The following is a 26420-nucleotide window of genomic DNA, read 5'->3' as shown; positions in this document are numbered from 1 at the left end:
CGAAACCGCTCCATTCATCCTCCCCATCACAGAGAAGAAACAAATAGGTGGCGTTTCTCTGTTGAAGTACAGTTTACTCCTCCAACCGCGAGAGTACAAGTCACTTTGAGCGATACATAAAAGACCGGATACTTCGCTCACGATATTTGGGTGAGTAATATTGTATCTGTATTGAAATAGTTATCTATTTGTCTCTGTCATGTCATATTTAGTTTTTGTTTTTTCATAACGTGCGCATTGCTCCTTCAAGGTTCGCGGAATACAACATACATATTTTATATTTCAGTTACTAACACTTTGAAAACAGATTAATAAAACTGCGTTCACTTTTTTTCTCTGCCATAAAGGGACAAATGTTTTTCAGTAATGTGCGATTATAACTTTTGCGTGTTGCTTTATAAGATAAACGTGTTGTTAAATCTTTATGCACTGATATATGGAGCATCCATATAAATTGTATTAAAGTAAGACTGAACAAAACTAAATTTACATTTGAGCTGCGCCAATAGGCTAATAAACTTATAATTGTGTTAAGTTGGCTTGTGGTTTAAATAGTTGCGACTTTGTGTGTTGTATTTATTTGCTCGTACTATTGACACAAGCTTAGGGCGTTCATGTTTATGAATAGAGCTGCACCAGTAAAGTTCATGGATGCGTGGATGTGAGTCGGTGTTGTGTCTGCGCCACGGATGTGTGAGTGGGAAAACATGGCAGTGTCTCGGTCAAAACCTAGTCAGCTGCCTTCCAAGCCAGCAGTTTTGGCCATCTGAAGTGTCTCCAGCATTTTGGGCACCACAGGGCACTGCAGCAATTCTGGGCATCATTATGGAGAATTTTTGGGCACCATGGACACATGCAGTATTTCTGGCCATTACAGGTGCTTGAAGTAGTTTTGGGAATCATGCCTGCATCATTTCTGGACGTTTTTGTCAGTGTGCTGTGGGCATCATGCGTTTATACAGCATATTTTAGGCATATTTCTTTGCTCTAGGGATAATTGTTTGTCTTCACAGGCTCATACATTATATTTTAGGAATATTTCATAGCTCATATTTGGGCATCATGGATGCATACAGCTTTTTTGACCATCACTCATAGCTGCGTTGAGCATTTTTAGAAATCATGGACTTCAGCGTCATTTTTGGACATCATAGATGCTTGCAGCAGTTTTGGGCATCATATATGTTTGCAGCCTTTTACTTTCTGCAGCTTTTTTCGGCGTTACTTGTGTAGCTTGCTGTGGGAATCATAGGTGCGTACAGCATATTTTAGACATATTTCATAGTTTAGGGATCATTTTGGGGCATCATGGATGAGTGCAACATTTTTGAGCAACACATAGTATATATAGCAACATATATGTATATATATATTTTTTTTTGCATCATAAGATGCATGCAGAATTGTTTAGGCATCATAGGCCATTGCTGCATTTTTGGGCAATCATGGATGCATACAGCATATTTCTAGGGATTTTTAAGCTCATTAAGCATTTTTTTTCACAGTAGTCTTTTAGAGAATTTTAAGGCATCTGGAACCAAGGAAGATGTCAGGTAAACAACTCACACAATTTTAAAACACATCCCACATATATTCCATTTCTTTCTTTCTGAACGTGTCATTATTTACATTTGTAAACAATCTGCATATAAACACTGAACGTTAATAAATAATTGAATGCTCTTTGAGTGCTCTGTTCAATGGTCACCAAGTGCTCACCACTGAACTGTCACTAAAATGATCAGCAGCGAGTTGTGAGAGCATCAGCGTGTTGGCACCACGTCTATTTGCATCAATGCTGCCATCTGGATGGGCCTTCGAGTGGCCATGAAGCTTCAATGAGCTCAGTATATCTCACGGCCACTGCTCATTAAGCACAAATAATGAATGGATGCAGAAGTGTTTACGTATGCTTAGATAAAACATGGCAGAGGGCAGAGAGATATGGGATGGTTTCAGTGGTAAGAAGAGTGGAGGTCTATGGCCTCATTACTTCATCTGACCATGACACTTCGTTTGCTGAAGTGCAAGGGTGATTGTAAAATCTGTACTTAGTTTGAAATGTCTGAAAAGTTATCCTGTTGTGGAGGGGCATGGCAGCAGCTTTGTCCTTTAACCCTGTTTTTTCTAAAGCATTTTATTGAACCTTTTGACAAATATAATGGATATAATTTTAAAAGATTGCATGTGTTTTTGTTGAGTTTCATATTTGGTACATCAGGCTTTTATGGCCCATATAGTAATGATATAGGAGAATATGAAGCTCATATTTGAGCATGAATGATGGCAAATATATTTAATACAATACAGTCTTGAATGAGAGATGTACAAAAAAAGTCTTCAGAATAAAGGTTCCAAAAGGGACCCAAAACAAAATTTCAGTCAGTTATAAAATATGTTTTTCTAAATGTGAAGAACATTGTAAAACCCACCTTTTATGCAATGGAAAGGTTAATGGGTGGTTCTTCATGGAACCATAAATGCCAACAAAGAACCATTATTTTAAGAGTGAGTGTTTTTTAAAAAGCCTGGCTGACATGTCAGTTTTGATACTCATATTTTCACGATTTTTCAAAAAAAAATAAAAATAAATGATGTATAAGTATTCATCTTGAAATATGCTGAAAATAAAAAGTTATATGTTTAATACTTATAAAAATCACTTCAAATTTTCACAACAAAAAAAGACACAAGAAATACACTAAAAGGCCTTTTACTTGCTAAGAAAAAATACAGAAGGCATATAGAAGATTGTGTACAAGTTCAGGTTTTCATCATTTAGAGACCTCATAAATTTGCATATCGAATATGATAAAGTAGGCTTTATAGGGTTCTTTTTTTTTTTTAGGTGAACTTAAGGTAGTACTAGACTGTGGATGGGTCATAGGGTCAGCACACATACGTCCAACTGTCCCCTTGATTTTGTCCCCAGCAAGAGCATTGGGCAGCATCGCACTACACTCACACACATGGACGACTGACTGATTACGTCACATGCTCTGGTTTTCATGGAGATAGATGCCAGGTTTAAAATGGCTGAGCTCTGAAAGCCACACACACAGTTGTCAGCTTTTTGGCGGTACCAATCTAATGGCCTCCAGGCAGCTCGATCTGGAAAAACAAAGGAATGCCTGCATGGAAGAACAAATTACTGTTGCATATTTTTCCATTTTCAGATAGGATCCTGTATTGTGCATGCCCATCATGTCAAACCGAAGTAGTCTGGCCTGTTTCCTTTCTGTTGATCTTTTATTTTTCTAGTGTTGTTGTTGTTTTTGCTCTGCTTCCTGTTCTGAATTTGAATGAGAGGCAAGTACGGTGTCATAACAGGAGGATGCTGTCAGATACATTTAGCAGCTGGAGTTATCGGATGACGCCCCGGGGTGTTAGAAACAAATTGTTCAATGCGTTTACCCACCATGTTACAGCATATAGATAAGGCAGAATATGAAATTCAAACCATGATAAGGCTGATTTTGAGAAGTAGGACTGACTATTCCATGGCAAACATAGGGCCTGGTCACTTCAAGCATTTTCTCTGATCGGATAGCTATCAGATTTTTTTAAATGGTTCCTTTTTTGCTTGGCAGCATACATGTGTCTCGGCAAGATGGATATATTAATCTGATCTTCAATTCCCACACTAAATGCAAATTTAACGTGAGTTAATGTCAATGAAAGCAACAATTATGCAATGCATTTTATTTATAATCAGCTTATTTCAAGATCAAAGACCGCAACAGGACAGAGATCAGCCAGAGACAATTTATAAGAGACATGCCACTTCCTCAATCCTCAATACAACTATATAAGGAAAACCCGTAACAGCAAAGATGGCGGTTGTATGCACATGCACTCCTATTCATTTAGATAGGAGCCTCGTTTTGTTAATCTGAAATAGCTGCCCGTAAGTATTGCCAAGATGGCGGCCGAGTGGCACGACTTGCCTAAAAGGACTTTGGAACTGCATAAGATAATTTAGCCTTACTGCTTATAGTGAAGATGATTGTGTGTTGAGCATCTTAGACATGTGAAAAGACATGTGCATCGGCATGCTGAAAAGAAACTCAAGAGATGCATCTGAATTAGTGCTGTCATATAGCTATAACGTCATATAGCCTATAAAATGCTCTCATGCGTTTATTATTTTAACATTTTGGGAGCAATTTTAAGCGTTTCAGAGGGCATTTACACCTGGTCTTTTCACGATCAGATAGCTAAGTGCACAGGTGTAATCTGGCCCATAGTGTTGGCATAGAAGCCCACTGTGCTTCCTATAGGATCTGACTGCATGTCCGTTTCCAGACTATTGATTTTAATACAGATTGATTTTACATTGAACTGGCAATAGAAAATAAGCATACTGTATATGTAACACTGGTGAAATTTAAAACGTTTTATGTTTCCAAATGATTTGCACAGATCTTTTTTTTATTATTATTATTTTTACTGGAACTGTATCTGATGCAAACAAATTTTATTCTCCAGTGTAGTGCACTTCTTTCAGAGGTATTGAAGAATGCACTACATTGACAGCCCAGACTGGTCACCACATTTCATAATCCCTGTTATTTCCCCCTAAGAACCATCCTTGAGAGGGCCCAGTTCAAACACTGCCTGCCAAGCCACTTGAATCAAATGCAGCACGATAAAATGAACACATAAAGACTGTGCACCTGTCTGAAACTCCGCTCTGAATACTAAATACTGATTTTGCTCAAGAGTTATTATTCCAGCATCTGCAACAGCCATTTAATGGTACAATATTTTGTTCTGCCTAACAGAGATGGATGGCATTAGCTTATTGAAATAAACTGTTTACAATGTTGTTGTTTTGTAGCAGTGACAGAACCTGATCTCTCAAACATGGTAATTATTTTATAATATTTTGTTTAGCTGGTTATAGATTGTCTTATGACAAACATCTTTCAGCCATTTTTCAATAATACAAGGAAATGAACTGATTGTTTTCAAATATATAGTAATAGTAATAGTATATAGTAATATTAGCCTATATTATTGGTGATACTTAAGTTTGGTCACCACTTTTTAACGAACTATTATGACTTTAACCTCAATAAACTACTAATTTGCTGCTTATAATAGTTTAGGTATCTAAAATATGGTCATGCAGAATAAGACATTAATATTTACTTTATAAATACAGGTGCTGGTCATATAATGAGATTATCATTAAAAAAGTTGATTTATTTCACTAATTCCATTCAAAAAGTGAAACTTGTATATTATATTCATTCATTACACACAGATTGATATATTTCACATTTGTATTTCTTTTAATTTTGATGATTATAAATGACAACTTAGGAAAATCCCAAATTCAGTATCTCAAAAAATTTGAATATAACTTAAGACTAATACAAAGAAAGAATTTTTAGAAATCTTGGCCAACTAAAAAACACTCAATACTTAGTTGGGGCTCCTTTTGCCTGAATTACTGCAGCAATGCGAAGTTGCATGGAGTGGATCAGTCTGTGGCACTGCTCAGGTGTTATGAGAGCCCAGGTTGCTCTGATAGTGGCCTTCAGCTCTTCTGCATTTTTGGGTCTGACATATCGCATCTTCCTCTTCACAATACCCTATAGATTTTCTATGGGGTTAAGGTCAGGCAAGTTTGCTGGCCAATTAAGAACAGGGATACCATGGTCCTTAAACCAGTTACTGGTAGCTTTGGCACTGTGTGCAGCTGCCAAGTCCTGTTGGAAAATGAAATCTGCATCTCCATAAAGATGGTCAGCATCAGGAAGCATGAAGTGCACTAAAACTTCCTGGTATACGGCTGTGTTGACCTTGGACCTCAGAAAACACAGTGTACCAATACCAGCAGAAGACATGGCATCGCAAACCATCACTGACTGTGGAAACTTTACAATGGACCTCAAGCAACGTGGATTGTGTGCTTCTCCTCTCTTCCTCCAGACTCTGGGACCCTGATTTCCAAAGGAAATGCTAAATTTACTTTCATCAGAGAACATAACTTTGGATCACTCAGCAGCAGTCCAGTCCTTTTTGAAGCGAGACGCTTCTGACGCTGTCTGTTGTTCAAGAGTGGCTTGACACAAGGAATGCAACAGCTGAAACCCATGTTTTGCATACGTCTGTGCATAGTGGTTCTTGAAGCACTGACTCCAGCTGCAGTCAACTTTTTGTGTATCTCCCCTCATTTTTGAATGGGTTTTGTTTCACAATCCTCTCCAGGGTGCGGTTATCCCTATTGCTTGCACACTTTTTTCTACCACATCTTTTCCTTCCCTTTGCCTCTCTATTAATGTGCTTGGACACAGAGCTCTGTAAACAGCCAGCCTCTTTTGCAATGACCTTTTGTGTCTTGCCCTTCTTGTGCAAGGTGTCAATGGTGGTCTTTTGGACAACTGTCAAGTCAGCAGTCTTCTCCATGATTGTGTAGCCTACAGAACTAGACTGAGAGACCATTTAAAGGCTTTGCAGGTGTTTTGAGTTAATTAGCTGATTAGATTGTGGCACCAGGTTTCTTCGATATTGAACCTTTTCACAATATTCAAATTTTCTGAGGTAATGAATTTGGGATTTTCTAGTTATAAACATCAAAATTCTAAGAAATAAACATTTGAAATATATCAGTCTGTGTGTAATGAATGAATATAATATACAAGTTTCACTTTTTGAATGGAATTAGTGAAATGAATCAACTTTTTGATGATGTTCTAATAACATGACCAGCACCTGTACTAATAAACAACCAATATTCTAGTAATATGCATGCTAATAAGCAACTAGGGAGAATTGGTCCCTGAAGTGTAACCATATTATTTACATGAGATTTAATACCAGATTTTTATATATAAGCCTATATGGAAGTGGTGACTGGCTGCAAAACTTGCTGCCACTGTGCCACCATGCTGTTTTGTGTTGTGGTATAATTCTGTTTTCAGCATTCAGTATAAACCTATGGTTTTTCATCTGACAGGCAAATATCAGTGAAAAACACAAAATGCTTAGAAAGGTAATAGCACACCTCTACTCAACAAGCCACATGAGTGAGCTATCATTCAAGTCCGTAGCAATGGTGTGGGTTGATTCTGTGTTTGTGTTATGGTTCAAATCACTCACCCTGCCTGCCTTAGCAATAATAATAATTGGTATTACTATTAACCCATTTTTAACATCTCAATGCACAAAATGATCTCTAATTCAGAACATAAAGCATTAGGTCGTGTCCTTGTGTTCTGTGGAATGGAACTATAGTGCTTTCAGTTTCCTTAAAATACAGCATTATGCTTCTTTGTATTTCCAGGCATCAACTGCAACAGTGTTATATTAGCAGATACAAATGACAGTACTTAGTACATACTATATTTTGAGCGGTGGAGAGCAGGTGTGGTGACCTTCATTGGGTTGCCCTCTTCTCCTGAGAGAGGAGAATATTCTTCCACACTGGAGTGTGGAAACATCACTATAGAAATGCCAGAGGGTCTAATTTAACATGATGCCATGGGACTCATTTAGAGCCAGGAAACATGACTAGTTGTTTTTATCCCAGAGTAGAAAAATATATTGCTTACAGGTTTCTCTTTCATAGCTCAGGAGACGGTATTCTCAGCCATGTTTTATTTTAGTATCAACTTTGTCTGAGATGTTTCTCTGGAAAGTCCTTAATGTAAAAAATGAACACAAATTAGTCTTTTATTTTTGGCATTGTAAAAAACTAAAATAAAAGTATCCTTGATGTTCTTGGATTTTTTTTTTTTTTCATGAGAAATGTTTGGGTTCATATTGATATATCTGAACTTGATTACAGAGTTTGATGTCTTTGCAAATCTGAGTAGAGTTTGAGACGGTGTTGAGTTCTGAATGGAGCATTTGTCTTTGAAAAAGCAACTGACCTCTACCTTAAAGAGATTCGGTAGCAAATGAAGATCCATTTATTCACCCTCATGTCATTCCAAAGCTGTCTGATTTTCTTTCTTCTGTAGAACATGAAGCAAAATATTTTGAAGTATATTTCTGTTTTTAACTGTTTTTGTCCATGCAATAAAATACAATGGGGTCCAAAATAATGCTGGACAAAAACACAGAGACAAAATATAAAAAAATCAAGATGCAGCTAAAGATACAGTTCTGCAGTTGCCAAGTCATTTGTTTGTCTGTGCCCCATACCCCGCATGGGACCCAGCAGCCCCTTACCTACTGCAACTACCTTAAATTACTGCCCTGAACCATCTGCCACCATGCCCTGTGGGTGTGAGAAAAAGTACAGTCAGGGACAGAGAGGTTTGTTGTTCCTGACAGATACAGGGGAAAATAAAGAGACTTTTCCCTACTGATCTGTTCATGTATAATTTAAGGATCTCCTTTATGTTACCTCTTTTGCTCACAAAAGCTCCTTTGGCAGATGATGATGATGATGACTGACAGTTTTGGATGTGCCCCTTTGACTCCAGATAAGCATGGTTGACCTTTAGCGTGCATATCTCCAAACCGCTGCATTATTTATGCCCACCACTATTGGTTGTTATGCCACATGAGTCAGTGGAGAATTTTATGACTCACCTGTAATTGAACTGCAGTCATGAGAAGGTGGCATAAAAAGCTTCAGGAGTGACGTAAACATCCATAAAACTTTCATGATTTAGAATTCTTCCAAATTACTGAGTTTATTACTTTATATTATATAGTAATGTTTCTTTAAGTGTAAAGTTAATTAAAAACTTTGGGAAAAAACAATATAATGTTTGAATTAGATTTTTTTTTTTTTTTAAATAATTATAGATGAGGCATCCTAGGAATTGATTGATAACTGCTGTTATATATCATACATCCATATTTTTTTATTATTATTTAGAATAATATTTACTTATTTACAAAATTAAATTCTGTTTTGAATGCAATTTTTATGCAGTTTTGTTGTTTGCTGAGTTACTGGTTAAGTTTACTTGAGATACTTCCTTCCTGAAATGGCTTAAAAACTTAAAATTTCCGCCCCTGAAGATGAAATAATAAATCAAATTTAAGATTTGATTTTGCTGTTTCATGCGAAGAAAGATCAAAAATTAGCCAAGAGAACATCCATCCATGGCACAGCTTCTAACCAGTTGTTTTTGCTGAATTTTTTTGAGTGTTGTGAAAGCTTCCTGGTCTGTTACCAGGACAACCAATTATTCACCAGTGGTATCATCCCAGGGTTTTGATGAAGCACACTTGTAACATGCCCCTTTTTTCCCAACATAAGAGGACCGGCACATTGTTGTGAAAAGGCTAGCGTCCTTAAAAGTGTACTTAAAGCACCCTTTCTTTAGGTTAGTGACACTCAGTCAGGTGTGTGTTTGTGTGCTGGACTGGTGCATATGTGTGTGTGTGTGTGTGTAATGTTTCACCTTTACATGTTAATAACACATTTTAGAAACCTCTCTTCAGAATATAGAATTTAAAAAACAACGTTGTTACCCATATTAGTTGCTAAAAACATGTTTTCTATCTTTAATAATATTATTATTATTATCACATTTTTTATTTAACATGAACATCACAGTTACATTGGACAAACCATATGCACTTGCTTGCTAATTTTCAACACCAGTCCACAGGAGATTTTTCAGAGAAGAGAAAAAAAAAATTATAACAATGCTAATAATAATAAATAACAATAACAATGTTACAATAAAAGTAATAATAATGATACTAATTAAGAAGAAGAGAAAAGATTACAAAACAAATACATTTATACAGAAGCTATAAAGCAAAGACAACATAATCAGACAATATCACAATAATAATATGATGTAAAGACCTATTTCTGTGAGCACTGTTGTTTGGTTTTTAACCATTGTTTAAGTCCTCTGTTACTGTTCTGACGCCTACTGACCAATTCAGAAAACAGTGGTGAAACATGATTCATGAGACATTTAAAAACCATCTATCCATTTATATCCTTAATCATATCTGTTAATATATCAATATAACAATATCAATTTCATGATTTCTGATGCATTTAAAAAAAAAACACTAAATATATATATTTTTTTATAATTATCTAAGTATATCAAAAATAATGCAAAGAAAAGGACAATTGGTGCGATGGTGGAACAATGCCACAATAGTTATTACAGGAATGAGGAAAGCAGCCATTAATCCTTGTGTAGTGATTGACAGGATTAGATGAACATGCTCCTCTTGAATCTTCATTTGGAGCTCCATTTGTTTAAATGACAGCTACTTCATTGCGTTTGATCTATTATGTCTGACAATGCAGATGACACCCAGTTTTTGTCTCTGTGAGGTTCATGGCCCCTGTTACATAGAGCTGTCATAGGGAGTTAAGAGAGAGAGTTAAAGGCAGTGATGGAAGACAGTGGTGTCTGGGATTGGTGGCAACTCTCAGCAGAGACACACGCACTCAGGCAAGAAACTCAAAGAGACGCCACAGCAGTTTTTAGTGGAACGAAATGTCTGCAGTCTTCCCAAAATTAAAAATTGCTAGAAATGTACTCTCCCTTAGTTGTTTCTCATAACAACAGATTTGGAGAAATGTTGCATTACATCACTTGCTCACCAATGGATCCTCTGCAGTGAATGGGTGCCGTCAGAATGAGAGTCCAAACAGATGGCAGTTTCTGTGTGTTTCTTAGTTTTTTTCCTCAGGGTTTATTTCTAGAAATCTCTAAACTACTTTTTCATCTCTCAGTGGCTTCTGCCGTTTCTGCGTGTCAATCTTAAAAGAGTTTGCAGAAGGTCACTGAGGTGAATAAAGTCTGTATTGAGTCATCAATTGAGTCATCTCTTCTTTTCTCATTCAATCTCTGACCAGTGCCAGGACAATGCCCAAGCCTTGAAAAAATATATATATTTTTCCCACCTGGATCCATTTAAGCACCAGACCTGTATGTGTTTGTACGTGTGTGTATTTGTGTTTGTGTGTGTGTGTGCATCTATGTGTGTGTGCTGTGGAGGAATTAATCCACTGCCAATATCCCAGTGTCCAGCACATCTCGGCTCCCAGGGTTCTCATCTCATTTGGTGGCTCTTAAAAGGAACATTCACAGACTGATGTGGCTGGAATATCAAAGACATCAGCAGTGACCACACAGCCAATCACTGTCCATCGATCAATTGACTGACAATGGAGAACTGATGAAAAGAGAGAAAGTGATAGGGGAGGCCATGAAACAAGGCCACAGAAGACATTTGCTGTGTTTTCTTGCTGACGGGAAGGTAACAGCTATACGTGAAGCAGAATTAATGTGCGTGACCTGTTGGTCTCGTCACAGGAATTTTGTGATTAATGTTTTGTTCTTTAAGACTATAAAGTCAACATAAAGTCAAAATAGGCAGTATTTACTTTCTTAATATTCAACTTATTCTAAAGAAACAATAAAACAATATTTCCTGATGTCACCTAGGTCGTAAGGGTGGGGGAAATAACCAGTAGTCAAATATTTAAAATAGTGCAAACTTTTTAATAGCTAACAGTGCAGCATTTTTCTCTTCAGAAGCCTAAAGCTAACCATTTATCCCCATCTGTCTGCCCTTCAGTAGTTTATTTTTCACTGACAAGCCAGCAACCTTAAGGGCAGTTGCATGTGGTTCAAGCAACTTAAAACATGACGCATTAATCTGCAAAGCCTCCCAGATAAGCATCAGTTTGCTCAAAGAAACCGAAGTGGCGTGGTAAAGGAAGCACCTTTACGATGTCTCCCACATTTCCTCCCTCAGCCCTGCTAGACTAATCATCAAGCAGCCATCATAATCCTATAGGAGCCACAAGAAAGCCAGCATTTGTTGATAAGCTGAAACATTCACTTGGGTGGCAAATGAAGCAGGAACGGACTCGTCAGACAAAAGCTCAGGAGAGATTTTATTCCACAGCAAACAACTGGAAAAAAAGAAGACTGAGTTTCCATTGTAACTCTAAGACCCAATTAAACCATTAATTCTCAACACAAGCCAGCCAGAAGATTAAAGGGTTTTTTTGTGTGTACTTTGTATTTTTTTATACCATTCGTTTTAAGACTGCCCATATTTCTTATCAGCTGAGGTGCTTTTGTAAGCTGAATTTGCTGGAAAATGTGCTCTTCTGACAGGCAGTCTCTGGCCCTCTTAAAAAAACCCTCTCCTTCTTTAACACATCCCTCTCCTTCCAGACCTCAAAGGTCCTTTTTACACCTGATATTAAAATGGGTTTTCATCAATCTGATCAGAAGATGACATAAAATACAGGCGTAAATGGGTTCTAAAATGTTTTGAGATTGTTCACTTTCAACCACTTGCAGAGAAGGTCGAAAATGATAAAAGTTCATCACAAAATTCGATTCCAACTTCACTACATTTTGAGGTAAAACAACTGAAACACTGTTACCATCATTTTCCTTCTCAATCACTCGTAAGCACCGTAATGGCTTCATTTATTCAGTTATATTCATGTGCCTCCTAATTGCCCCCACTTACTGAACATGTGAGCGTTATGGGACTGATTTTGAGAAAAGTGCACCAAGACAATACATTCCAACTTCGCTATGTTGAGCCAAAGAAATTGAAATAGCTGTTGCCATTCATATTCCTTCCAAAACACTCATAAGCAGCAATTTATTCAGACGTATTCATGTGCCACACTTGCAGCTCTCGTGAAAGTGGTGTAGAGTGTGAAGATATAAGAGGGGAGCACTTAAGCCTGGCTCACACTACAGGATTTTTTGCCTGATTTAGCCCCGATTTCCCCCTCCTGTGACGGTACCAGGTTTCTTTAAGTACCGGTAGTACCGAGGTCCCGTTCAAACCCGGTTCAGCGCTATGATTTCCGCAAAGCAGAAAACGAGGACGGAATCTCAAAATCCAGTCATGAAAATGAAACTTACATTTTAATATGGACAGTCATGGAATTTGTCAAAGTTAGCATAAATTAATCAGATCAAATCTCCATATGGACCAGTATCTGTAAATGTTAAGCCGCAAAAGTTGTTTGAAATATGAATCCGTGTTCTGCGCGTCTCTGTGTGAATGAATGGCAGAGACTTGCTGGTTTGTTTACTACATAGACTGAAGCGCATGACACTTGCATTAATTTCAGCATCTGAGCTTCGTGACCCGTTCTGTCATGAGACTAGATATGCAGCCTATCGCACAACAAGAACGTACAATTTTACCACATTTAAGACCAACACAATCCTCCCAATTGAACACACTAGCATTGATACCTTACAAATGGCGGCTATACCCATAATGCATTTCGTGTTCCACGAGTGTGACGTCACCTGACAACGAGCGATTGCACCGCGATGTTCAAATCTTGTAGTGTGTGCATGTTTAAGATATGAGGGAAGATAATCTTTGCGTAGATTCTCCTAATGTGTGTGCTGCAGCCAGATTTCATAATCGGTTAGGAAATCCTGTAGAGTGAGCCAGGCTTTAAGATGAAATCCAAATAAAGTGGTCACAGCAGACACATTTAAAAGGCATAGTAATACCAGGTGTAAACAATGTCAGAGTCTATGTTTCTGTTTACCCAAACCTTGATTCAGCTCCTTACCACCATCTCGCCCTGTGTCCCTTGATGGCCACATTGTGTGAAGACAGATGTACATGCTGGTAGACCTGTTGGTCTGAAATATATTGTAGACATGGGTGTCTAGCTGGGTAAATGCCGGCTCTATTTTTCTGTCATGTTGGTTACAAGATCTTTACAAGATAATTTTACTCCCTGATTTACAATCCCAGAATGAACTGCAACACAAACTGGCACAGTTAGCAATGAATGATTTGATTCTTGCCTAAATGTCATCAAACAACCTTTTAATGAAAATTTTTGCAATTATTTGTAAAAACATAACAAAACTATTTTTACTTGAAATAAAATAAACATTGACTGAAAAAACTGCGTACTTGTGCATGACAGTTAATGTGTAGGCATCGGTGCAATCACTTGCACTCAAAATACTGTCATTTTTGGTCATATAGACATGAATTATCACATCGTTTGAATCTGTTAAGGGTGTACATTTGTTTGTGTATAACTACAAAACATTGTGTGCTGTCAAATAATGAAAACAAACAGAATACTATTTCTGCGTCTCGATCCCTGTGAACCTGAGGTCAAAAAATTTACCGAAACTGCATTGCTTCACAGACGAGAAATATATATCTATAGAACGTTAAATGTTTTAATAATTAACCAATTCAAATAGAAAACAAACATTCTCTGATTATGTTATCCATATGAAATGTGTATATTGCGCTTGCCGATTAATTAACCTCATCATCTTTTTAGTTTATCAATATATTTTTTTAAATGGTAAGGTAGTATCCTTGCTGTTTTCCCTGGAACATTACATTACTTTTTATTTTTTAAGCAATAAGATTCTGTGGGGTGGGGGTTATATACTTTAACAATGTTCGTAGGTCGGGAAGAAGGAGGCAGGAACTGGCGAACATTCAAATAAAACTTTAATAATAAACACAAGACTGTCGCGCACAAACAGAACAAAAAACACAAAACAAAATACAGGCCTGGTCAAATCTCGTCCTTCACTGTCATTACTCCTCCATTTATATTTCCGGAGCTCCTCCGTGGGGCTCAAGACCAGTGAGTGGTGCAGGTGTTGCTCATTTTCAATTACTCCAGCAGCCTCGCTCCGTTCCCACGGCTCTCAGCCCCACCCCACTCATATAACAAGTAACCCTTTTTCGGTTGCACTTTATTTTACAGTACGTGTACTAACATGTACTTATAGTATACTTACAGTGTATTTATCTAAGAAAGTTCTGGTAACTACATGAGATAGGGTTAGGTTTAGGGGTAGGTTCAGGGTTAGTACCTAGTTATTACATAGTTATTGTAATTACTATAATAGGTACATAGTATGTACATGAGGAACAGGACTGTAAAATAAAGTGCTACCCCTTTTTCCTTCAAACTATTAATTTAAAGAACTGACTCAAAAGGGTCATCCATCATTGTATATTTGACTGCTTAAAATGGAACTGGAAACATGGATACAGGAAAACTACCAACCTCACATTATGAAAATATTTATATTAAAATGTTAAAGTAAATGACAACAGGGTCCAGACAGCTTTGGAACAGTGCAGCAAATACATTTTTACACAGCTACTGAAAATAGAGTAAAGATCAATCAATTGATTTCAGGAATCAATATCAGGATAGTTCAGTATAGATCACAATTAATTGGAAAAATCTATATTTTTACCGATAGTTTTTCCTACTGATTTGAACTATTTATTATCACAGTTAAAAATTTGTCACAGTGTGTCTCAATAGTGCACACACTAAGACATAGACGAGCAGATGCTGCTAGATGGCAAAAATCTGGGCCTGTAGTGTATATTTTACTTATACAACAAGCCAAAACTAATAGGATAAAGTTTTGCTGGAGGCTGGTTCGGAGTCCAGGGATTGAATTCCAAGTGGGGACAGTGTTCCAGTTCCAACTGCTTAGGTTTTTTGGAAATCAAAGTCATTTCTATATTTTATCCATCCAAAAGTCTACGAAAGCGATCCCAGTTCTGCACATAAACCTACCTCAATGTAAAACATAGCGGTATATTTGTGCCTATGGTTAGCTGTGCAATGCTGTCTTTTGTGATTGGCCACATAATACCTGAGTGCTTCTCTATCAATGTGCATCCTGCTCCTCATAGAACAGATAGGTAAGCCAAACACAGCGAAAGTCTGATTTTGCTATATTTTGTCACCGAAAATAGTGTCAAACAAAGTCACAGCTTAGCCTCTGTGCATCTCCAAGCAAACACAGCGGTGTTTCGTTTATGAATCAATTGTTCAATGTCCCATTAATAAAAACAGTAATTTGCTTCATTCCTAAATTATTCAGCCGTTTGAATGAATTGATTGAATGAATGATTCAGTGATAATTTGGCGTTTCATTTTTATTTTTAAAGCATAGATTGAGTAAATCTTTTAATATTTCTATAATTAAAACTTTAGGCCTATATTTAAAACACTATAACTCTGGGACATACTGGTCATTGATAGAGCGATCCAGAATGTTGCGAGCTGGAACCCAGCATCTCTTCTTCGGACCATAGCCCTCCCAGTCTACCAGGTATTGGTGACCTCTGCCCATATGCATCACATCGATCAGCCACCAAACCATATAAGCAGGCGACCCCTTGATGAGTCTAGGAGGCTGGCCAGTCCTTCTGACCGCAAATGTAAAGTGGGGGCTTAGTACGGTGATGGTCCGCCGACACTTTGTTTCTCTCGCCAGTCCGGGTAAGGGCTTCTCTGGTGATACTTCAAGTACAGAGGCACCTCTGAATGTGTGGGTGAAACAACAGTGGCAGATTCTTGGGAGGGGAATAATGGGGGCTGGTATCTTAAACAGCACTGAAAGGGAGACAAAACCTTAAAAAAGACCGAGAGGGAGTTATGTGCGTACTCTACCATGGTTAATCTGGAACTCCAAGATGACAGTTTGGCAGACACCACACTGCGCAGAACCCGCTCCAAATCCTGGTTAGCATGCTCGGCATGCTCATTAGTCTGCGAGTGATAATCAGAGGATAAACTCGCAGTCGCCCCCAACTGTCAACGGAATTCTGTCCTAAACCTTGTCACAAACTGCGGATCCCTATCAGAAACCACGTTTACCAGGAGGCCATGAATACGGAAAATGTAATTCAAGTCAACTGTCTCCCAGGGCTGCGAAGGGACTGACAGGGACTGGAGTAACCCTGCTGGGGGTTGATTGGAGCATTTACTCTCATTATAAACCGGACAGGCCAATACGAACTGACGAGCATCCTGTGCCAACAATGGCCACCAAAACCGCTACTTGATCAACATGCAGATGCGAGTTGCTCCTGGGTGACAATCTAGTTTGGACGAGTGGACCCACTGTAGGATGCTAGTTTGGACGGGTACACAAACAACAGACCCTTTTGGGCAACCCGCGGGAAAAGCGTTAAATGCAGTCTTCCATTTGTCCCCCTAATCCGAAGTGATAAGCATTGTGGAGGTCACACTTTGTAAAGATGGTTACCCCCTGCAAGAGCTCGGAGGCAGATGACATCAGCGGCAAAGGATAACGATTCTTCAACGTGATTTCATTCAACTCCCGATAGTCTATGCAGGGACACAGCGAACCATCCTTCTTCTCCATGAAGAAGAACTCTGCCCCAGCCAGAGAGGAAGAGGGTAGAATGATGCCTGCTTCCTGAGAATCATGAATATACCTCTCCATGGCCTCCCTCATAGGTCTGGACAGAGAGTAAAGGCGCCCCATGGGCAGAGAAGTGCCAGGCAACAGGTCTATCGCATATGCAATTCTATCGTATGGGCAGAGCGGAGGCAGAGATGAAGCTCGGGACTTACTGAAAACCGCTCTTAAGTCATGGTAAGCTCCCGGTACATCCGCCAGACTCACAGGCTCCTCCTGCAACACAGAACAAAACATTACGGGGAAAATCCAGCACCCAAACATTGAGCTAAACAGAAAGGCCTTCAATCCAACACAGAGTTAAGACCCCGGTCAATCTGTGGGTTATGCTTAATCAGCAAGGTGTGTCCTAAAACCTCTGGAGCAGTGGGTGAATGGATAAGGAGGAAACAAATCTCCTCAGAATGATTGCCAAAAAGTGTTGCAAACTTAGTGGCATGGGTAAAACTGGTGAGTAGATTCTGTGATGGGAGTGAGTGAGGGGGGAAGAGGACTCAAATTCAGAGGAATAAAAGGAGAAAAGTTTATTCTCAAAAATAGGAGAACAAAAATTAAGCTGTAATCAAAACAGTGAGCAAGTCTCTGGAGTATTCCAGCTTCAGTTGGCAGAGGGATGCAGACCAGACGGTACTTCCGAAGTCCCAACGCTCGAACATGACCAGCAACCTGAGAGTAGAGTGAGACGCAGGGTGGCAGTCCTTCACGCTAAGCGTCCTGGGGTACAGGTAAATAAGAGATCAGAGCAAAGCAGACCACAGAACATCAAATGCAACAAACACACAAAACAATCTACTCACAACAAGGACTAGACAGAAGAGAAATATAAAGGAAATGGTAAAGAGCGACAGGTGGAGAACAAGCAAGTCATAATCTGAGCAGCCCCACCACCAGATCAGCACTGATCGCACCAGTCACGAGCTGCCGAAAAAGATATGACAACATAGACAGCAGAGGGAGCCAGGAGGGCACCCTGACCCATGACAATAACATTATTATTCTGAATTTAAATATCCACCTCTCAGTCTCGTTTAACAGTCTGTAAATATTCCTTAAATTGTGTTCTTCTGTGCACCTCCTAGTGAAAAGATGAATTATTGATTTTGCGGGTTTAGCTAATTAGGCCAGTTAGAGACAATTACTAATCATTCTCAGTTTTTAAACTTTTTATTAATTTTACTAATTATCTAATTATATATAATGTGAATAGTTTTACTATTTACATTATAACGTGCTAATTCACACACAACGTTATCTTTCATTTGGCCGGAATTGAAGGCTGCCTGTCTTGATATCCAAGAAGGTTTAGACAAAATATGAAATATGAATATAATGTTTTTATAGATTATAAAGGGGGTTATAATTAAATACATCCGAAAGGTGATCTAAAATGACCCCCTGCCTCTTTCCAAGCTCTCTCTCTCTCTCTCTCTCTCTCTCTCTCTAATATGTATATATATATATATTAATAATTATATGTATGTATAGTGCCTGAAAAAAGGTTTAGTGTGTATCTGAAAGTTCTAATAAAAACGAGCTATCATTCCTTGTTTGTTAATTGCAAAGTGTGTTCAACTTCAACATATTACAACTCCCAGGTAACCACATGACTCGCTCTCAGGTTCCAAAGCAATATGGGTGTAGATTAACTTTCATAAGCCCCTCCACCAACATTGCTTTCCAAGTTCTTCATTTCCTTTGCAGTTTCATGGAGAGCTCTGGAGTAATGATTGACAGATTTTGTTTCCTCTTGCATGCCGGCTCTTTGAGCAGTCACTTATTACAAACAAGTTAACAATGGTCGGCCTGTGGGCATGAGTGCTTGCAGTGTTTGATGGAAGCCTTTCTGATTGAAAACAATAGTGAACTGTCTCACCAGTCCCAAAGTATCAGCTTTCCAGAGCCTTGAGGCGTATATTGTCAGCCATATAGTTCATTAACCACTTAGATCTTTAATTAAACCCCCCTGTCTAAAGTTAACTCATCAGAAAGATGCCAAGATTAGAAAAGCCGCCAGACCACAGAATTCCAAAAAAGGTCAGCGACAGAGAGGGAGTGAAAAAGAGCAAGAGAAAATGAGAGGAGATGAATGCTCACCTCTGATTAGTCATCATGATCCCACTAAAATGACCTTCCGTCAGTGGGAGAAAATAGTGCTGTGGGCGACCGGGTCTCAGATGAGTTCCTCTGCAAAGATGCTGCTGCTGCTGTATCCCGTCGCCATGTGCCCCTCGTCAACTATTTAGACCTGCTAAATATTTCATGAACTTTAATAATCCGAGAGAGGAGATAATGACTCATTAACACAGTGCCTCATTTGTCATTTGTTCACCCAAATTTATCCATTTTCAAAGCCCAGGGCAATTTGGATTTGGTTTAATAAATCTTATATTCTGCCAGAAGTAGACATGTTCTAAGCCATAATGTCATGACAGTGTAAAACCCCAAAAGAATAGCAGGCAACAGCTGCTAACAGAATGTCTTTACACAGTGTTACTTAACTGTTTTGCACAGCTAAAATAACTGGAAGTGAATAACATGGAAGTCTTACATTAAAATAAGGTGGATAGTGTTGGAAAAAAAGAATTGTTTTTATTTTTGTTTTATATAATGAGTTCAAGTTTCAGATTAGTTTTAGTGTGTTTCACTTGTTCAAAGTTAGAAACTGTTTACCCTTTGTTTTAACATTCGTCGTTTCCACAAAAATCTTGCTGTGATTTTATGTTTCATTGGTTGTTTATGTGAGTCTGATGGTTGATTCATATAACAGAGTGATTCATTTGCTCCATAGGAATTAAACACATATTTAATGTTGCTTCAATTTTACATGCAAATATTTGTTGAGTGAACGATAATAATACCATAATTTTACCCATATTCTGTCATTTTATTTTCACTAACTTTATACTTTTTCTTCACGATTCATGGTCATGTAGTTCTTCACATGAAATCTGATGGCTTCAACAGAAACACACCATTGATTATTAACCCCGGAGCTCAATGTAAAAGTCTGTTTTGAAAGTTTTATTTATTTCTCAATGGAGAAAATGAATGGGAACTTGTCCTGCGAGACCATGTGATGCCATTTTAATTAACAAATGTCTTAATTAATGATAATAGTTTTTGTTAATGATACAGTCTTGCTTAATACTCTTGATGTTTCAATACTTGAGGCAGAGGAAATGAGAAAGATGTGAAATGGTGCAATTCAAGTCTGCATAACTGCTTCACATTAATCTTGTCAAGAGACCTGCTGTACACCATACATTTCTGTTTTTGATCGCTGCTGCTAATCTATAAAGCATGAATCTATTTTAATGGCTCTTCACCCACCTTGTCCACAGAGAGGTAGAAAGATGGGGAAACACAACAGCAAGCTTGCTCCTGAGGTGCTAGATGACTTGACCAAGAGTACAGAGTTCAACGAAGCTGAGCTGAAGCAGTGGTATAAGGGCTTCCTGAAGGACTGTCCGTCTGGCATCCTCAATCTGGAAGAGTTCCAGCAACTCTATGTCAAGGTGAGGGATCTAAAAGGGATGCTTTACACATTAGATATTACCGCTCTATCAATGTGACAATGAAGTATGTGATAGTGATTAAAAACATAATCAAATTACTCACGCTCATGCTGTTCCAAACTCTAATGTGGAACACAAAAGATGTTAAGAAGAATATTGACCTTCATATTTTCCATAAAATTAGATTATATTGTGACCAGGGACTGTAGAGCTTCACAAATATTGAGAAATCACCATTAAAATATCATACAAATGGCTTATATGACTTATGCATGCTATATTCCAAGTCTTTATTCCATTATTTAGGCCAATGTAGTAGTTACTGAAAAGTGTACTGAAAGCCAGTTGCTGAGTCTGTGTTGTGCCTTTCAGTTCTTTCCTTATGGCGACGCTTCAAAATTCGCCCAGCATGCCTTTCGGACATTTGACAAAAACGGTGACGGTACCATTGACTTCAGGGAGTTCATCTGCGCGCTCTCCATCACTTCCAGGGGAAGCTTTGAACAGAAACTCAACTGGGCCTTCAACATGTACGACCTGGACGGAGACGGCAAGATCACACGTATGGAAATGCTGGAGATCATTGAGGTGAGGGATTCAGAGAAGGCATTGCATCACTTAATCAAATATGAGTTTGTCTTAGAAATGTGTTCACCCCATCTTTTTCGGGGGGGTCTCTGATGTCCAGGCAATCTATAAGATGGTTGGCACAGTGATCATGATGCGTATGAACGAGGACGGGCTGACCCCACAGCAGCGTGTGGACAAAATCTTCAGCAAGATGGACAAGGATCACAACGACGAGATCACGCTGGAGGAGTTCAAAGAGGCGGCCAAGAGCGACCCCTCCATTGTTCTTTTATTGCAGTGTGACATGCAGAAGTAAGGAAGGAGAGGAAAAAGAGGAGTGTAAGGGTGTAGGGAGGGGGGGAGAACCATGTACAGACTTCTAGAGAGATCTAGGTAACAGATAATGAGAGAAAATGTACATACAGTTGAACATAAGTTAGACTGCGTGATAATCTTGGCAATGCTGAGGGAATGCTTATGGCCATTTGGATTGATTAGTGAAAGTAATGCAAGAGAGAGTCTCTTCAAGTCCGTATCACTTATTACACATTCTGTCTGCTTTCCAGCCTCAAGAGTCAGAAAGTTTGATAGATTGAATCCTTAATACAAGACATTTCTTTCCTCGAAAAGTTTGCTGTTGAGCCAACAGACAGGCATTTAGCACTCTTTTTAGGATTAAAAACATATTTGAACAATTTAATTTAATAATTAATTAATGATTTAATAATCATTTAATTCTGATTCATTTTAATGCATTTTAAACCTTTTTTTTTTTTTTTTTTTTTTACAGAAAAAAAGGTAAAGGATTTTATCATTTTTAGGCCTGAAATTATATGTTAGGGATAAACGATATATTGGAACTAAATACACTTGAAAGAAAAAATATGGTGTAGAAAAATTTTTTTTTTTTTAGTAAATTTCACAAATAATTACAAAGAAATGGAAAACAAGACATGAATTAAACATGACATTTTGAAGTAGAAAGACATGCATGAAAAAAAAGTACAAAATTATTTACAGTGTACTGTATTTATTTAAATTCTGAAGTGAATCTTTAAAAAAACAAGTAATTTAATAAGAATGTTTAATGTAATCTTTAGCAAATCTCAAAATGAATTTTCATTTTTCCATTTGAACTTTTTTTTTTTTATAGAAAAAAATTTATGTATTAGTCATTTATCTACAGAAGCAGTGTCGAGATCACAAGAACACAAGAAAGAGGGCTTCCATAAATTATCAGTGATTGCACATAACAATAATTATCTGCTTAATTGGTATCAGCCAAATGTTTGTACCATTCATATTTTTTTATATATATTTATGTTTGTTTGTTTTTCTCCAGACTGAAAGTGACAGAACAGCAACATGCATAGTTACAGGTTGTGCCAGAGGAAGAGTATTACAGAATGTATTGTAGAAAACACAGAGAGTTCAGGGCAGGACTGAATCCTTTGACATTTGTGGATGCCTTCAGATGCAGCGCTTTACCCCACTAGATAACACTCCAGCCACTAATACTCTCACATCAGTGGAGTCTGAATGCATTGCCATAATCTGATGATACCATCACGAAGCATAGCCTTCTAATTGTTATTGGCCGAGATAAAACTGAAAAGCCATGGCTGAGTAAAGGGATGCTATTACATAACAGGTCATGCCAGAAAATGAGGAGTAGCATTTATTAGCTAGAGAACTGACAATATATGTACATGATGACATTTTGTACATAATGAATATACACATGCTTAATATGTACATGTAAATGTTTCTCTACCTAGAACTGCTTTCATAATCTGACACAGCTGCAATGATTTGTGTGCTAACACAAAACACCTTACGTATGTGTGTCTGTCTGTGGAAGAGGAAACTAATGTGTGCATTTTCTTCCTTATAATCTGGTGTAAAAGCTGCAGTGTGTGAGTGTGCGAGTTCACGTAACAGAACACAAATGCCTCAATCTTTGTATTAATTCTTTCCTATGAATTCACGCCAGTGCTAGGAGTATTACGCTGTCGTGTTGTGGCTGGTGAGTGTTTTTTACTTTATTTTATTTTTTTGTCATGAGAGTTTTAGTTTAATTTAGTCTTCATAAGTTCATCTCTTATTACACAAGCTTTGCAGATGACACCAAGAGGATTTTAATTGTATGAATATTGTCGATGTTAAACTACCTTTCTTTACTCTTGTAATATAAGTGGACACAAATGTAAACCAGATGTAGAATGTTTAGTTCTTGTCTATGTTACTAGGCCGTGATACTTACTAACATGAGAACACTGCTGCACTATGTAGTGAGTAGAGAGAATACAGCTTTAGTTTTAGACTGCCTCCCTGTGGTGAAAGATGTTAATTAACCTGGCTTAATTAACTTCAGCAGCTAGATTTCACTCAGAACCAGGGCTGTCAGTTTCGCTATAGTCTCTTCATAGGGCCCAAGGGAATATTAAATATTTGAATTTTAGCAGCAAGCCCCTTGAAAGGAATATCTTACAATTTTCAAAAATTTCTGGTTTGGTTCCTTACATCACTTGCTTATCAATGGATCCTCTGCAGTGAATGGGTGCCGTCAGAGTGAGAGTCCAAACAGCTGATAAAGACATCACAATAATCTGCAAGTAAGCCACATGACTCCAGTCTACCAATTAATGTCTTGTGAAGAGAAAAGATGAGTGTTCATAAAAAAACTATTCAATCATTAAGGCATTTTCACTTTAAGCCATTGTCTCTGGCCAAAATATGAGTCTATCATTTGCAATAATGCTTCATTCAGTTCACGGCACAGGATCCATTTGGTGAGCAAGTGATGTAATGCTAAATTTATCCAAATCTCTCCTTTAAAACCTAAATATACTTTTAAACACAATAAGGAGGGTCTTACTGGAACATTGTGCTACAAAAAAGCAATGATTATTTGTATTTCGACATCTTTTTAGCTTTCTCCAATTAACTTATTTTTCAGTAGGGAAAGGCTCTAGCAATATTAACTCTGCAATTCATTTTGCAGCATATCCTGTGATGTTACATCTTCAGTAACAGCAGCTTAAGCTTTTTTTTCATTACCCGCTTACAAGCACTTTGTCACAACTGCTTTTACACTACTCATAATCTTGTGAAATCCTTGTGGAATGTGTTTCCTGTCATTTACACACCCCTAGTCATGAGCAGCAAGTGTAATCACTTTCTTATGTCACATGGTAGATTGCTTTATACTGAACTGTGCTGCCCCTTGTGATAAAGAAGCGTGCTTAATTGTACTGAATGTGCTCTTGCAGTGTACTTCAAATCTTAAAAGTATATATAAAAAAATGCAGATTATATGAATAAATTAAAAGGCCACTTAAGTGTACTTAAAGAGTCCAAAATATTTCTTAACAAACTTAAGTACACTTTGTCATCATGTCAAGTTAAAAGTTTAAAAGTACATTTTAAATCATGATATTAATAAACTTCTGTCATGCTCTGAAGATGTACACTTATTTTGATGTGTTGATTAACATACCAAAGCACATGTAAACTACATGGTTAAAATATTTAAAATGTACTAAACTGCAATTTCATCATAACGTTTGTTTTAAATACATGACATACAATTTCAAAAGAAACAACATTAAAGTATATTTGACTTTACTATACATAATTACATACATAATACAAATATGTACAATACTTAAGTCCTACTTAAGTAGGTCAAATAATTCACTCTAAAGTTCAGCTAATTCCATTTACCATTAATTAAAAACACAATACGTTTTCATTTAATTGCAATTAACATGCAATTAAGTGTCCAAAAACATTACATTTGGTTCACACTTAAGTATATTCTTTAAAGTATATTAATTACTCTTTATAAAAGTATGCTAAAGTGTGCTTCATTTTCACAAGGGACAATAAAATTTAATTTGACACTGTCACTGAATTTTATCTACCACCACAATTCAGAACCATGCGTTACCCAATGTATGTTCTGCAATCTTTCAGACTGACCTCTGACTGTCTGATCACTGTGATTAGATTACATAAATGCAGTAATGGTCATGGGTAATGATTATGGGAAGTGCAAAAGGGGCCTTGTGGATGTTGTGCAATGTACTTATCTGCCACTATATTTACTCATGCCACTGCTATAGTTCAGTGTGAGTATTTCTGTGCCAAAGACATCAAATTGAATAATAAATAAAACATATATGTAAACACAGACGCACAACTATGTTGCGAACATGCAGCCAATAATTAAACATGTATTTTGATTGCATTACCATTTATAATACAAATTAATCATTTAATGTAAGTTGGTCACATGTGTAACCTTCCACTGCAAATTCTGATTATGTCCCAGAACAATAACACTGAAAAGGGAGTAACTGTGTCCAGCTGTGCAATGCAATGCTTTCTGTACTGTATGTGTGCTGTGCATTTCTAAATGTCTGGTTTCTGTTCACCTTTTCAATATCGTAAAGCTTCTGGAACAAAGATGTGTAATTATTTTTGTTACATAGAGAATTAAATATGTGGATGTCTACTGAATTGTCTCCGTTTGTTTGTCGTCCTTACTGATTAGGTAAATACTTTCAGACTCATCAGGTTATCTAGTTCTCTCTCTCTCTCTCTCTCTCTCTCATTCTCATGCATACAAATATTGCAGACCTGCGCAGTGAGTCACTCTAGGGAGGTGATGTCATGATAAACGCTGTTGTCATGGCAGCAGCACTGTAGCACATCTGAAGTGTGATGGGAGAATTGCATAAATGTAGACCTTCCAGCAGGGACACACATTACACGTGCAATTTCCCATCAAATTGATACACTCAGCCTTTAATCTAGCTCTGAGCTCTCTGCCTCTTCCTGCCTGCCTCATCTCACCTTCTACAACTCTGTTGAAAATGACTTAAATCAACCTTAACTGATTTTCTGGTCTAAAAGAAAGGTTATTCTGGTCTGGTTTGTTGGTTTGCGACTAGATAAATATGTATGAATGCAAGTTGTTATAGAGAAATACATGCTAATACATTAAAGGGTTAGTTCACCTAATAATCAAAGTTATGTAGCAGCAGATGTCGTCATAATTGGGTAAACTATTAAATAATTATGAAACTATAAGATTGACTACCACGAATATATAAAAATAGCAAAAGAAAAACTCCATGGTAGT

General features: G+C 37.6%; 1 protein-coding gene across 2 annotated transcripts; it reads left to right on the top strand.

Annotated features, from left to right (window-relative positions):
- hpcal4 (hippocalcin like 4) lies at nucleotides 1–25795 on the top strand. Of its 2 annotated transcripts, XM_052532394.1 has the most exons (4): nucleotides 1–150; nucleotides 20528–20701; nucleotides 21074–21289; nucleotides 21390–25795. In XM_052532394.1, exons 2-4 carry the CDS (start codon nucleotides 20540–20542, stop codon nucleotides 21585–21587), a joined length of 576 nt encoding a protein of 191 aa, XP_052388354.1. In that variant the 5' UTR covers nucleotides 1–150; nucleotides 20528–20539; the 3' UTR covers nucleotides 21588–25795. The 2 variants fall into 2 exon arrangements, with proteins under 2 accessions (XP_052388354.1, XP_052388353.1); XM_052532393.1 differs by lacking the exon at nucleotides 1–150 and having other exon boundaries at nucleotides 18913–20701.
- Nucleotides 25796–26420: the final 625 nt, after the last annotated feature.

The sequence above is a fragment of the Carassius gibelio genome, chromosome A19 (genome assembly GCF_023724105.1).
Source record: "Carassius gibelio isolate Cgi1373 ecotype wild population from Czech Republic chromosome A19, carGib1.2-hapl.c, whole genome shotgun sequence".
Lineage (NCBI taxonomy): Eukaryota > Metazoa > Chordata > Actinopteri > Cypriniformes > Cyprinidae > Carassius > Carassius gibelio.
The sequence above is the reverse complement of the archived record's forward strand: the minus strand, read 5'-3'. Positions and strand labels throughout refer to the sequence as shown.